General features: G+C 46.6%; 1 protein-coding gene across 1 annotated transcript; it reads left to right on the top strand.

The window, feature by feature from the left end:
• Window positions 1-35: 35 nt before the first annotated feature.
• Window positions 36-13,346, top strand: LOC131088294 (A disintegrin and metalloproteinase with thrombospondin motifs 9-like). Its single transcript, XM_058032218.1, has 9 exons — window positions 36-245; window positions 5,593-5,763; window positions 7,269-7,463; window positions 9,286-9,418; window positions 9,665-9,759; window positions 9,916-10,010; window positions 10,105-10,204; window positions 11,795-11,886; window positions 13,311-13,346. The coding sequence occupies exons 1-9, from the start codon at window positions 36-38 to the stop codon at window positions 13,324-13,326; spliced, it is 1,107 nt and encodes a 368-aa protein (XP_057888201.1). The 3' UTR covers window positions 13,327-13,346.
• Window positions 13,347-13,895: the final 549 nt, after the last annotated feature.

Raw genomic sequence — 13,895 nt, forward strand, 5'->3', positions numbered from 1 at the left:
AGCCCAGACCCCCTGAACTCACTGTGGTGTCTGCGATGGGAGCTGCACTCACCTTGTGTCCCTCCCTGCAGTGCTCGGTGTCCTGCGGCCGGGGCGTCCAGCGCCGCTCCGTGCAGTGCCACAGCAGCAGCAGCAGCAGCCCCAAGGAGGCCGAGTGTGACCCGGCCAGCCAGCCCCCTCCTCAGCGGGACTGTCACCTCCCCCCGTGCCCCACGCACCGCTGGTCAGCCGGGGAATGGCAGGCGGTAAGAACCAACCTTCCTTCCTTTCCTCCCTTTCCTCCCTTTCCTTCCTTTCCTCCCTTCTTCTTCTCCCTCCCTTTCCTTTTTCATTTTCCTTTTTCCTTTTTCCTTTCCTTTTTCCTTTCCTTTCCTTTTTCCTTTCCTTTCCTTTTTCCTTTCCTTTCCTTTTTCTTTCCTTTCCTTTTTCCTTTCCTTTTTCCTTTCCTTTCCTTTCCTTTTTCCTTTCCTTTCCTTTTTCCTTTCCTTTCCTTTTTCCTTTCCTCTCCTCTTCTCTCCTTTCCTCTCCTCTCCTTTCCTTTCCTTTCTTTCCTCTCCTTCCTCTCCTCCCTTTCCTTCCTTCCCTCCTTCTTTCCTCCCTTCCTCTCTTTCCTCGCTTCCTTCCCCCAGCTCACAGCTCTGTGCTCTCAGGCGTGCCATGATGCTGGGAGTGCTGCTGGAGGGTCAGGGTGTTTGGGTTGCAACCTGGGGTTGCAAAAAAAAAAAAAAAAAAAAAAAAAAAAAAAAAAAAAAAAAGTTCATGCAGAGCAGAGAAATGCCTCTGTAGGGTTAATTTATTGCTTGTGCTGCCCTGGGTTTGGCTGGGTCCTATGAAAATGCTGAGCAGGTTTTGGGTAGGATGGATTTGGGTCTCTTCCAGGAGGCAGAGCCCTGCTGTGCTGCTCCAGCCTGAGCCCAGTGTCTGGAGGAGTTAGGGAGCAGTGGTAATTGCCTCTTTCCTGCCCCATTACCCCAGCACCATCTGACATCCCTATCCTTTCACTGAGCTCTGGGTCTTTGCTGTTTTATCAAACCATGAGCAGTGCTGAGATCAAGTCTTCTGTAGGAGATGATGCTTTTCTGTGTGACCAAGATCAGTTCCCATCAAAAACAGCTCCTGAGACTGAAACTGGGGATAAAGCTGCTGCTCCAGTGGTTTAGGGAGTGACTCCAACTCTCCTGCAATGTGGGCATGAGTGGCCTCAAGGCTGGTGGGTGGTAGGAGTATGAGGGGATTCTGAGCAGGAGGAGCCCCACCATGCACTGCCAAGAAGGTGCTGTGTCAGCCTTCAAATGCCCAGAAGTTTTTGGCAGAGGCAGCTCAGACCAGACACCAAAATGATTCTTTTCATTCTGTTTTTTTCTGTTTTTAACCCGTGCATGTGGTGCCTCAGCCTGACGGGAACAGGACACACAAGTTTATCTTCATTTCCCCAGCCTCAGCAGTGCTAGGAAGTTGGGTTTATAATCCTGTGAAACCCAGCCACGAGTGCAGGAGGCCAGAGGGGCTGTGTCCTCTCCCAGCTGCTTCCCAGGACACAGGGAAGAGTGATGGGAAGCAGCAGGAGGAAAAGCCAGGCTGGTCACACAGTGGTAGCAGATGGAAACATCCCAGCCAGAAAAGGAAATGCAGGAACAGCTGAGGGGGCTCCAGCAGCTTCCTTGCAGTTTTAGTTTTAGTTTTACAGAGCCCATTGACTTCTTCAGTGAATAAATTTAAAGGCAGCAAAGAGGTCACCAAACAGCAGGTAGTGCCAGTCCTTACCTGGTGCTGTAATCAGCCCTAGAAAGAAACAGCTCCTGCCCCATCCTTTTGTAGAATCTTAGAATCATTAGTTGGAAAGGTCCTCCAAAATCATCAAGTCCAACTTGCAACTAAGTTTTGCCCTCTCTCCCTTATCTTTGTAACTTCTCAAAGCAGTTTGGAGAGGCGCCTGCCCTCACCCTTCTGAGCCCTTGATGGGATACAAATACTGATGTTTTCTGAAATTTTCCAGGACTCCCCATTGCACTGGGCAAATTTTGAACAAAGTGTGGAGATTTGATTTTTCCCCAAGGGAGCTTTACTAAGAGGGACTGGAGGTTTCCTCACCCTCCTAAGTACTCATGAGTAACCATGAACAGGAAAATGCAGGAGCTGCCCAATGTGAGCTTGCCCCTCTGGCTCATTCCAAGCATTTCTTCCAAGCACTTCTTATTTTGTTCTGGTGTACACAGTGAAAAAACAGAATAGCACCTCCCTCCAGCCATAGGCAGTGTCCATGAGGAGGCACAGATTGCATTGGTATTCTCTGAGCAGGGAGCAGCAATGAACCCTAATTGACATGGAAGGCAGGATATAAATAACATCTCAGTGCTGTCTTGTTCTTGATTCCTTATCTTTAAAGGGAATCTCTCAAGAGGGTTTGGGGTTTTTTAATTGTTCCTTTTTTGTTGTTGTACTTGTGTTGTTTAGAAAAAAAAGTGTTGGTCTTGACAATGAGAAGGAATATGAAATTTACTGGAAAACCATTTACTGCTCTGTTGGTGTATCACATTAATCACCTGTTCTCAGTGCCCTCACCAAGGAGAAGAAAGTCAATAGAAAGAGCCTTGCTAATGTCAAAAAAGAACTCAGACTAGAGTCACAAAGAAAAAGGGAAAATTGGGAGAAAGTTTTTATATGAGCCTCTGTGGAAGGACATTGCACGCTCTGGAAGCTGCCATCCAACTCCTGAATCTTTGACATTTGTCTTTTTGGGGGGAAATTGTGCCATCCTTGCCTGATTTGAATTGCAGAGTTACCCAAGGCATGTTTCAAGCATTCATGGCACGGGGGGTACATTTCATCTCTGCGTTAGATTGTTATCTAAAAAAAAGAAAAAAAAATCAATGCTTTTGCAAAGCAATGCCTTTGGGGTTGTTTTAATTATTATTATTGCTCTTCTAAAGCAGTTTCAGAAGTGCCTGAAATGATCCTTAATTTGATCTGCCAGGAAAATAGTTCAGAATTTGGGAAATGAGGCAAAAGAGACAAATATTGTCAAATGCCTGACCTGTTTTCAGATTTTGCTATCAATAGCTGTTATAGCCTGGTCCCACTGTTTTGCGTGAGATTTAAATCAATCTTGAACATGAGAATTCATGCAAAATCTGTCACTGCATTAAAAGGAAAAATAGCCTTCCCATGCTAGCTGAACTATCTGCTTTCTACATGAATAATGTTTTATAACTTTGGCTTTGGCTGATTGGAACCTCTGCAGTGTTTCTCTTTGACTTATTTTATGATGGTCTCACTGTCTTTGAGCCTCATTTAATATTTCAGTGGGATTATTTTAATTACCAGTTACCCTTAAAAATACAAATAACCAAACTTTCAATTTCTGATGATGACAAAATGCACAGAGCTGGCTCAGGTTTATTTGGCCACACAACTGTTATTTGCAGACAAACCCAAATCAGGCTGGCATGTGCTTGGGAGTGCCAGTCTTTCATCAGCAAGTAATGATTTTAAACAAGGATGGGCTTTTGATGTGATAGCTCTTCACTGCCACTGTTAGAAGATGCCTTGATGGCATAGACATGGTTTACCCTCTGAAAGTGAAGCATAAGCCAATGTACTTTACAAATTTAGTCTGAAATATACATTAAGGAGATGAGACAAAATCAGGCTTGGTTCTTCCATCTCCTTTCAAGGTGCCTCCTTTGGCTGTGAGGAACCATGGAATGATTCACCCTGTATTGCTGACCCCTCGCCGGGCTGGAAATGCCAAAGCAGAGAGGAGGGAAGCTTTGAGCATGCTGTGACCCCACTCCCAGTGAGCAAGAAGGTTGGGGTTCAGGCTGCCCCAGAAGGTGCCTGGAGAGCTGTCAGGGGAGCTCCCTGATGATGGAGCTGCAGTGGTGCCATATTCACACACAATGACCCCCTTTCGGTTTTTACTTATGTAATAGGGAGATAATCAGAGATGGGCAAATATAGCTCTCTTTGTTTGCTTTCTGGGGAAATCACACTCCAGCAAATTCCCCCAACCCCTGTAGGATTGCCATGTTTCAGCACAGACCTAGAAGGAGCTTCCACTCCAAGGACTCAAAGCAAGAGAGTAAATAAGGTTGAAAGCACACAAAGCCCTTGGGGTCTTCTGGCAGACTGCAGATTTTGCAATGTTGACTGTTGCCTAAGAGCTCCTAAGTTATTCCTTTGGAATAAATGCTGCTTTGTGGAGCTGCCTCTCCTTCCCCATCCCTTTCCACTTTGCCCCAGTTTTAAATATTTACACCCCACATGATGATGTGCTCACTGCTGCTCTCCTGGTTTGCTGCTGCTGCCACACATTGATCTGAATTTTCAATATTCTCAAATAATTTACAATCCTGGTTCTGACAGCCAATTACAGTAACAAGGCCATGACAGTGCCTGCATTTTGCAATTAACTGAACCCACTAATATCTTCCTAATTGTTGGCCAGCCAGGAGAACAGGATTTGCTTCAGGGAGGCTGGAAATGATGTTTGGAGGGTAAGACTCCAACTAGATTAAACTGGCACAGTGTTCCAAGCCTAGGTAACTTCAAGCAGTGTTTCTGTACAGATAGGGATGGTCTGATTGGATGTTTTATCCTTTTCCTTAAGGGGAAGACATTCCCTACATGTTCTATAAATGATTATTTTCATGCATTTTTCTCCTCGTTAATCCAGTTAGTTGAAAGTGTTAGAAGTCCATTACAGGCAATAACTAAAAGAAAATGGGGTTTTATCTAGGCAGCTGCTCTTACACTGATTTATTTTGTTTTATGTGTTTTTCTAAGATGCCCTCCAAGGACAGCCTCACTCCCAGGAACACAGCCTCACAGTCAGGCTCGTTTTTCTGTGACAAGGAGAGAAAGAACTGAGTCCTTGAAATCTCCAGAAGGACCTGGGGAGCACTTGTACTTGTCTGGCATGGGTTGATCTTAATATCAGGCAGGGCAGTGTTTAAAAGAGAATAAACCTGCAGGGCTGCCTGCGCTGCAGTGCTTGTAGAGCTGTGTTTGAGGCCAGGCTGGGTGAAACTCTGAGCAACCTGCTCTAGTGGAAGGTGTCCCTGCCCATGGCAGGGGGTTGGAATGAGATGGTCTCTAAGGTTGTTTTCACCCAAACTATTCTATGATGATTCTATGATTATGTGTGCCCCATGCCAAAGCAGAGAGCTGGGGAAGGAGCTCCCCCCACACCAGCCACAGCCAGAGGTGCAGCAGTGTGAATTTTGCACGGGAGATGGTCGAGTTGTCGTTCTCCAAACAGCTGTATTCACTAGGGGCTGAAATAATGGGGGTTGGCCCTATCTCCTGGCCCAGCATGCCCAACCCTGCATGTTTTGATCCTACCGCAGCTGGGCCCCACACCTGCCCCATCCCAATACCTGCTGTCTTGGTTTCTGCTCTCTCCTGGGGACGTGGGTCAGTACTCCGGAGGTCAGCAGCAGTTTGTCACAGGCAGCAGCATGGGGCACAGCAGGTCCTGGTGGGAAATCCTCCCCCAGGGGATACCAGTGGCAGCTTACAGGGGTTGCTGGGGCGTGGGTTCGTCCCTTGGAGCCCCACGGGGCTGCCTGAGCTGTTGTTTGTCGCACACAGTGCACCAAGACGTGCGGGGAGGCGTCGCGGTTCCGCGAGGTGCTGTGCGTGGACGAGGAGGAGCAGCCGCAGAGCAGCGGCCGCTGCGAGCCCAGCGAGCGCCCGGCCGAGGTGCAGAGCTGCGCGCTGCCGCCCTGCGAGTACATCTGGATCACCGGAGAGTGGTCAGAGGTGAGGCCCCGTCCCGCCCCTGCATCCTTGACCTCCTCTCAACGCTGCCCCTGCTGAGGTATTGCAGCCCAAATCAATCAGCGCTGGCAAGGCAAGGCCGTGGATTTGAAATCTTATTTTTTGGTTTATTTCGGTGTGCAGTCTCCCTGCTGGATAGAAAGGAGCTGGGCTGTGGCCGACAACCAGGTTATTAAAGAGTAAAAGCAGCGTGCTCAGGGTCCTAGCTAATATTATCTGGACGCAATTTTCTTCCAAAGCACAGTGCATTCAACAGGCACCCTCTTTGGTTTTCTGCTGGTTTAGTTCATTTATTTAATTAATTGGTTTTATTCCCATCCACTCCCTGGGGGCTCTGGGGCCCTGTGAGTTGTACAAGGGTCCAGATGTGCATCATGGGGGAGAGGCAAGCCTGGAGGTGACCATGGGGGCACATCCTTCCTCAGTGCTGTCTTTGCAGGGGCAAGGACCCAGAGTGAGGGAAGGCAGGCCATTCACCCTCCCAGCTGGGAGGCAGGGAAAATAGATGAGTTTTCCTTGCAGCGGGCGCCGCGTGCGGGAGGACGCAGGCTAATCTCAGCCTGTTTCCTTCTGCAGCCAGTGAAGGATTACTTTCCAGTTGGAGAAACAGCAGAGGGAAATGACAAGGCAGCTGCTGACACAGCACTGATTAAAGAGCAAGAACGAGAAAAGGGAAAAAGGAAAACATGGCAGGACTGAGGGGAAGGAGAGCCCAGCCACCTGAGATAGTGCAAGGAGGGAGAAATGTGGAGACATAAGAAAATCTCAGAGCAGCCTGGTCTGCTGAGTGGTTTCTTAAGAGAAATATTGAGGTGCTTGTCAGGCTGGAGCTCTGGCTGCTCCTTGCCCAGGCACCCTCTACCCACCCCCAGTGCCTGGGAGACCACCTGGGAGCACTCAGGCCCATGAAGACAGAGAGGTAAAGAGATCTTACAGAGCCAGAGTTTGGCTCTCCCAGGTCCCACTCAGTCCTTTGATGAGGAAGGCAGAAGTGCTGTTTATCCTCTAATTACGATGAAAAATTTCTCATTCTTCTGGTTGTTGGTTCTTCTGGTTCTCCTAGTTGCTGACAAGTACCTGCAATTCAGAGTCAACCTTGACCCCTTTCTATCTCTCTGTATGTATGGCAAAAAAAACCCACCCAACCAAAACAACTAATAGAGGCATTTCCAAATTCCCATGGATCTTCTGCTCCTTTCTTTGTGGTTGGGAAGAAATAACACATGGCCAGGAGCCAGCCTGGAGCAGGGAGTCCTGGAGCAGCTGTAGATCCAGCCCAGAGAGGAACTGGGTGCCCAAAGACAATGTCAGGCACCAGCCCACTCGTAGTAGCCACTTACAATATTCATGACTGGCTTAAATGGAACCCAGTGATCCCTTGAATCAGTTTCCTGTGTTGAAAGCTGTCAGGCCTGGTTTCCTCCCCTCCCATTTTGGGCAGCCCTGCTGAAGCAGGTGGTGCTCACCGCTCCTTGCTGTGCCCGCAGTGCTCCGTCACGTGCGGGAAGGGCTACAGGCAGCGCCTCGTGTCCTGCAGTGAGATCTACACCGGGAAGGACCACTATGAGTATGGCTACCAGAACATGGTCAACTGTCCTGGCACACAGCCCCCCAACATCCAGCCCTGCTACCTCGGAGAGTGCCCCATCTCGGCCTCCTGGCGCGTCGGCAACTGGGGAAGCGTAAGTCGGGCAAGCTTCTTTTTTGGCCAAAAAGAATGGAACAACCTGGGGTTTGTTTAGACACAGACCAAAGGTTTGGCAGGGGAATGTTTTAGAGATGCTTAAATTAATGCATGGAATACTCTGGTGCAGCAGCAGGCCTGGTGTGTGTAGGGCTCCATACTTCCGACTGAACCCCTTCGTATGGGGGAGTCCCAGCAGCTACAAGTAGGATCATTCATGAAAACTGGGATGTAGCCAACGTTTGTGGCCATGTTGATGGCCATGCTGCATGCTTAGTCATTGCAGAAAACAAGGGTTTGAAAGCCTTGTGCTAGAAGCATTGGTGAGTCACTGGCAACTGCAGTTGATCCCACTTGGCCACATGTATAAGAAAGACTTGGGAGCCAGCATTAGACTGAAACACTGGTCATTTGAACCTTAAAACAATTTTTTTCTTGTTTTTTCCTCCCCCTCCTTCTCACAAATGCTGGGACAGGTCAGGGAAAAGAACCTGGCCTTTCTGCTAAAGTTATTTGTTTTGAGCCTCTTCTGGGACCTGAACTACAAGATCAAATTTTAGTTAAGGTGATAACATTTCACTTCTTAGGGCTTCTGACATTCTTTGAAATGTGATGTTTCTCCCATAAACTTGATTTATTAACCCAGCTCAGGCATTTGTAGGAATTTGTCAAACCTTTACAAGGCGATGAGTGTCAGGCCAAGTAAAATGTAGTAGAAGTTGTCACGGTAACTGACAAAGCCATTTGAAACCTAAGTTCCTCCTGCCCCATAGGAAGCTTCAGATCCTCCCTGTGAGTCAGCACGTAGGAGTTATAGCAAATACCTCAGCATCAATTAACTGGTATTTTCCCTCAGAATTTAAGTGCAAAATACCCAAGTCATTAATCCAACTTCACTGCAAAGAGCACTCATTTCAGAGAGCAACACCTTTCTCCTCACTTTGAGCTGCTGAATGTCCCAATGACCACCAAGTGCCATGACCCTTGTCAGCTGTGATTTTGAAAGGGATTTAATGTAAAATGCCATCACCTTTGATGGACAGAGAGAGTCCTACTCAGCGCTTCAGCTAAATTTTATGGAACTGGACTTGATAAAGAGTAAATGCCCAAGTTGTGAATACCATGAGCCGTTGAAGACCATCTTCTTCATGGTGTATTCCTTTAGAATAATAATTTCTAAATGTTTGAGCAACTTCATTTTCTTTATAGCCTAGCCTGGTAGCAGTAGAAAGAGCTGAACTTCATTTCTCAAGTACTTGAAAGAACAAGTTGTGGATGGAGGAGCAAGGTGCTCCCACCTCCCACAGCCCACACTCAGTAGCTGGATGCTCTGCTGCTTGGTACCTCCTGCAATTTGTGCAATTTCAGCCTTAGGATTGCCCTTAGACTGGATGGTTTGAGGATGACCCAGTGTTTGCACAGATGTACCCATTTTCCCAGCAGGGGAGGGGAGAGAAGATTTTGAGACTCCTTTTTTTTTTTTTTTGTGCAATTCGCATGGAAAACAGCAATCTTCCTAATATGAAAAATAAGAAATTTCACTTGAGCACATGGTTCCCTTTAACCAACTGCCTCATCCAGCAAAGTGTGCAAACACTGAGCAAAGTATGGTAGTCTTGAAGTAATCAATGATAATAAGGAAGGGATTAATTACTGAAGGGACCACTCATTTGATTAAAATTAAGCCTGTATTTGAACACTTCACAGGATTGAAGTCTTTGCTGCTGTCTCTTGATAGAAGGGAAACCATCTGTCTCTGTTCTTTCTGGAGCCCATAAACCCTTGAGATAAAGCAGGAATCTCTGTCTTGTGTCCCGCAGTGCTCTGTCACCTGTGGAGTTGGGGTCATGCACCGCTCAGTGCAGTGTTTGACCAACGACGACCAGCTCAGCAGCTTGTGCCACGTGGACCTGAAACCTGAAGAGAGGAGGACATGTCACAATGTCCATGACTGTAAGTCTGCAGATTTACACCTTCTTTTGCCTTTCTCATGGTTTCAGCATCTTTTCCCCTCAAACTCCTAGAGATCTGCAGTATTTCCAAGCATTGGGAGCCATCCAAGTAAGCACTAAGACACTTCAGGGAAAGCTGTTAAAAATAAAAAAAGATGTTTTGATGTTTTGGAAGCCTCAGAGTGTTTCAAAATAAATTTTGATGTATAGTTGTTCAGTGACTACAAGTATTTCTGTTTTGTTTCAGGTGACTTACCGAGGAGTTGCAAAGATGTTAAAAATCTTGAAGGTGTCACTGAAGATGGTGAATATTTCCTGCAAATCAAAGGAAAGACATTAAAGGTGCATTTCAGCAACAGAATGATACTTCATGGGTTTTCTGAAGGTTCAAGAGGACCCTGCCTGTGGTCTTGACTTCCACTCTTGGATTTTCTGCCTTTGGTTGTCTCAGTGATGCCTTTGCACATGACACAATCCTGGCTTCTCTTTCTCTCTCAGGTGTATTGCTCTGGGATGCAGACTGACAGCCCAAAGGAGTATGTGACCCTTGTAAACGGGGATGCAGAGAATTTTTCAGAGGTGTATGGATACAGGTAAGAAATCCTGTAATCATGAACCTCACAGTGTTTTTGTTTTCCATGGCAGTATTTCCTGGTCATGAGTAGAAAGGGTTTTCTTTTGATTCAGATTGCATAACCCGACCGAGTGTCCGTATAACGGGAGCAGACGAGAAGACTGCCAGTGTAGGAAAGATTACACAGCAGCTGGGTTTTCCTCCTTCAGCAAAGTAAGGCTGGACCTGAACACTATGCAAATAATAAGTGAGTAAAAACAGGGCCTTGCCATTAAAAAAAATGTTTATTTTACACAAATATAGCTGTAACTACAAGCGAGCAGTAGTACTCTAGTGAGCAATATTCTTGAGAATTCCTGCTTTTAGACTTGGTCACCTGTTTGCTGCTTTACACTGGGAGACTGAGTACATCAGAGATGCTCATGTTATTTCTCTGTAAAACAGGAAAATACTAAGGCAATTCCTGTTGTATCTGCTCTGCACAATGAGTATTTGCATACTCCCAGCAGCCCAGTGCATTTTGTGAAGGATTTTATTTTATTTTATTTTATTTTATTTTATTTTATTTTATTTTATTTTATTTTATTTTATTTTATTTTATTTTATTTTATTTTATTTCATTTGGTCCCCTATTTTCAGAATGGACTCAGACACAAAGCCTGACCAGGGAGGAGCTGCCCCACTCCTGTACCCCCCTCCATTTTACTCAGAGAGATCCCAGTGCAGGGGTCTCCACTGGGGTGGGGATGCTATTCCCAGTGGCCAGGGCAGAGAAGTCTCTCAGCAGAGCCAGACCACAGGAAAATAACTTTTGTTGAGGGCTGGGAACATAGATTTGCAATGGAGAAAGAGAATCTAGCTGTGCAATAAGAGTAACACACTGTCCCTTTTGTCATTCCTGTGAGCTGGGAGCCCATCCCACCACCAGAGACCCTGTAGCATTCCATGGGGTTATGGTTTCAGTCCCCTGACTCCACTGCTATCAGTTTTCAGCAAGTGTTTTAAAAATACAACATATTGTTGGGAGTTCATTCAGTAAATAGCTAAGTGGTCTTTTAGCGAATCAAAATCCTTCCCTGTAAAACGACTCCTCATCTGATAAGTGGGTTTTATCACTTAATTTTCAAGACCTCCCAGTCTATCAATCTGTAAAAAGCAACTAATAATCTGTAAAAGCTCCTAGGTAAAGATCTCAAAGGAACCACCCTCTGGGAATTGGATACCAGCTCCCTTTGAATTTCAAAAGGAGCTGGGCACCTACCTCTGTCAGGCAGGAGCTATCTCACATCCCCATCTAAATGAGTCTCAGTTACTTCAGATCCCTCCAGAGCAAAATACTCCAGTTCCCTTTGAAAACCCGACCCCTGGGCTGGGGCAGCCAGGAGAGCAGAGATGTTGTTTGCTTTTGTTTAAAAGAGAGACTTGGAAGGTGCTGGAGCCTTTTTGAATGTGGGGAATTTTTTGAAAGCGAAATAAACCCCAAGTTAAGGGTTTGAGTTTTGTTGTTATTTATACCTTGTTCCTAAATCACCAACAGATTTAAACTGAGCTGTAAATACTGAGTGTGTCCTGTTAAATTCAGTGCTCATGTGCTGGGAATCAAATGTGGGATGAATCAGGATATTTAATATTAAAAAATATAGTAATATTGATATCACAAAAATATAGAAGTCTTGACTTCCTACATTAATGTAGGAAGCCAGCTTTGGTGAATTTAAACATTAGCAAAGAGCATGTTTACATTTATTTTGTCTCTCTCCCTGCATCTTCCTTTCCATGTTATTCACCAACTCTTCTCCACAGCAACTGATTTACAGTTTGCACAGACACATGATGGACGACCTGTTCCTTATGCCACTGCTGGGGACTGCTACAGCGCTGCCAAATGCCCGCAGGTATTTGACAAGAGCATTTAACAGGAATTGGTGCCATTTGTTATGTTCAGGCCCTCTATTAATTACTGCTGATCGCAGCAGCCCAACTTCAGTGAGTGGCACATTCTTATCTCAGCGATCTGAAACTTTTCCCTTTGTGAAGAGGGAGAAAGTGATGGAGAAAGTTCCTTTTGTGAAAAGGGAAGAAAGTAGTTTCCATTTTCCATGTTATCAGGCCAGTGGCTGCCTAAGAGACATTCCCTAAGGCCCCAGTAAAGGAGAAAAGGAAGAAGAAAGAGGCTGTGGGGAGAGAACTAGGCTGAAGTCAGGGGATCAGTCCATGACAGGACTTGGTGGAAATGCTGGGCAGAGAGAGCAGCAGGGAGTAGATGATTTCAAAAGTCTGTAGGAGACAAATAACACTGTGTTAGGGATGACTTGCTGCATGTTCCCAGCACACCTATTTTTTGTGGGGCTGGGGATGGTAAGTGATCTGTTTGGACAGTCCAAGGTATTGGGTGGGCATTACTGGCAAAGGGCATTAACAGGGAGTCAGAGCAGCAGCAGAGGGCAAACCTTTCCATCTCCTTCCCTCCCTGCTTCCAGAGCTGACACTTTGCTGCACAGCTCAGCAGCTTAGGGATTGACTGCTTACCTCAGGAATGCTCATAAATGTTAATATCCATCCACCTGACCCAGCCCGTTTGCTCCTCACAGAAAATCAGCATACCCAAGGCAGCAAGTGCAAGGAGCAAAGCTAACACCATCTGGTACTGCAGGGCCCTGCTGGGCTGTGGGTCAGCCTGGGATGTGTCCAAAGGATCCCTCCATGGGTCCAGAAATTGGCAGGACTGGAGTCTGCCATGGGGGTGAGGGGAGGGCTGGGGGGCTGAATGTGGGATGCTGGCATAGTCCTTAATTTTCCATCCATCTTTGTCATTTTGAGAAAATGTGGAATTAAGTGCTTTAAAGAGATGGAAGAGTTTTTATTTCACTTGTCTGGAAAAAAAAAAAAAAGCCAGTGGAAAAGAAGGCCAAGTGTGCCCTCTCCAGTTGAGGAGGGAGCAGTGAGAGCAGCTGCAGCACATCCCTGAAATTCCTTCCCATCAGCTGCTGGAGCACCAGGCTCTGCAGTTTGCCATGGGAAAGCCAACAATGCCCTCAGCCGGCAGAGAAGAAGCAGTGCAAAACCGGGGTGAAGCAGTGAAAACCTGGGGGAAAAGGCAGCAGTTCAAAAGCAATCTGAAACCCCTCCTTCTCTGCAGCCACCAGGGAGAAGAAATTCCTAATGTGAGCCGTGCTGTGATTTTTACAATGACCATGGTCAGAGCAATGGAAAACGAGGAAAACGCTGCTGTCAAATGCTGCTAGAAAAGTGACACCGTGGCATGCTGGGAGTCTGGAGCATGGCATTCTGGGATAACCAGGCTCTTATTGTTTTTTAGGGTCGATTCAGCATAGACCTGTATGGGACAGGCCTGTCCCTGGTGGGAACAGCCAAGTGGCTCCCACAAGGGAATTACGCCGTGTCGGAAATTCAGAAATCCCCAGTAAGTTGTAACTTTATTATGGCTATACCTGCTCCTCACTACATTGTCATTCATGGCAACATCTTCCAATAGAGACTAACAAAAAATGAACACCTGATATTAAAGTGTTGTAGGTAATTGTAGAGGGGCGAGGCCCTTGTGGGTTTAACTTGATCTGAGTTTTTACAATTAATTAGTGAGCCTGATTAACTGTGAGGCTGAAAGTGCTGTGGGGCAGACAGATCCTTAATCAGTTGCCTGAGATGTCCAGCATGGAGTGTGCATCACAAGGCAGGGCAGCAGGACAGGGTCAGGGCTTCAGAGTTGGACCTGCAGGTAGGGTCTGGTGCCAGGCAAGTGCCCTGAGCAGGAATTGTTCCCAACACATGGCTGATAAAGCGTGGAGGATGTGGACCTTCCTGCTGGTCTGGTCTGGGTTTATCTCCTTGGGAAAGTCTCAAGTCACTGGAGTGTTGCAGAGGCACCATCCCCTGTCACTGC

This window comes from Melospiza georgiana, chromosome 11, assembly GCF_028018845.1.
Source record: "Melospiza georgiana isolate bMelGeo1 chromosome 11, bMelGeo1.pri, whole genome shotgun sequence".
Lineage (NCBI taxonomy): Eukaryota > Metazoa > Chordata > Aves > Passeriformes > Passerellidae > Melospiza > Melospiza georgiana.

What these genes read in the sequence shown, in the direction of transcription:
- LOC131088294 (XM_058032218.1), top strand. Translation starts at nt 36, where the DNA reads ATGGGAGCTGCACTCACCTTGTGTCCCTCCCTGCAGTGCTCGGTGTCC. An exon ending in TCAGAGGTGTATGGATACAG is followed by an intron (nt 10,011 to 10,104) that starts GTAAGAAATCCT and finishes CTTTTGATTCAG; the next exon opens with ATTGCATAACCCGACCGAGT. An exon ending in GGTTTTCCTCCTTCAGCAAA is followed by an intron (nt 10,205 to 11,794) that starts GTAAGGCTGGAC and finishes TCTTCTCCACAG; the next exon opens with CAACTGATTTACAGTTTGCA.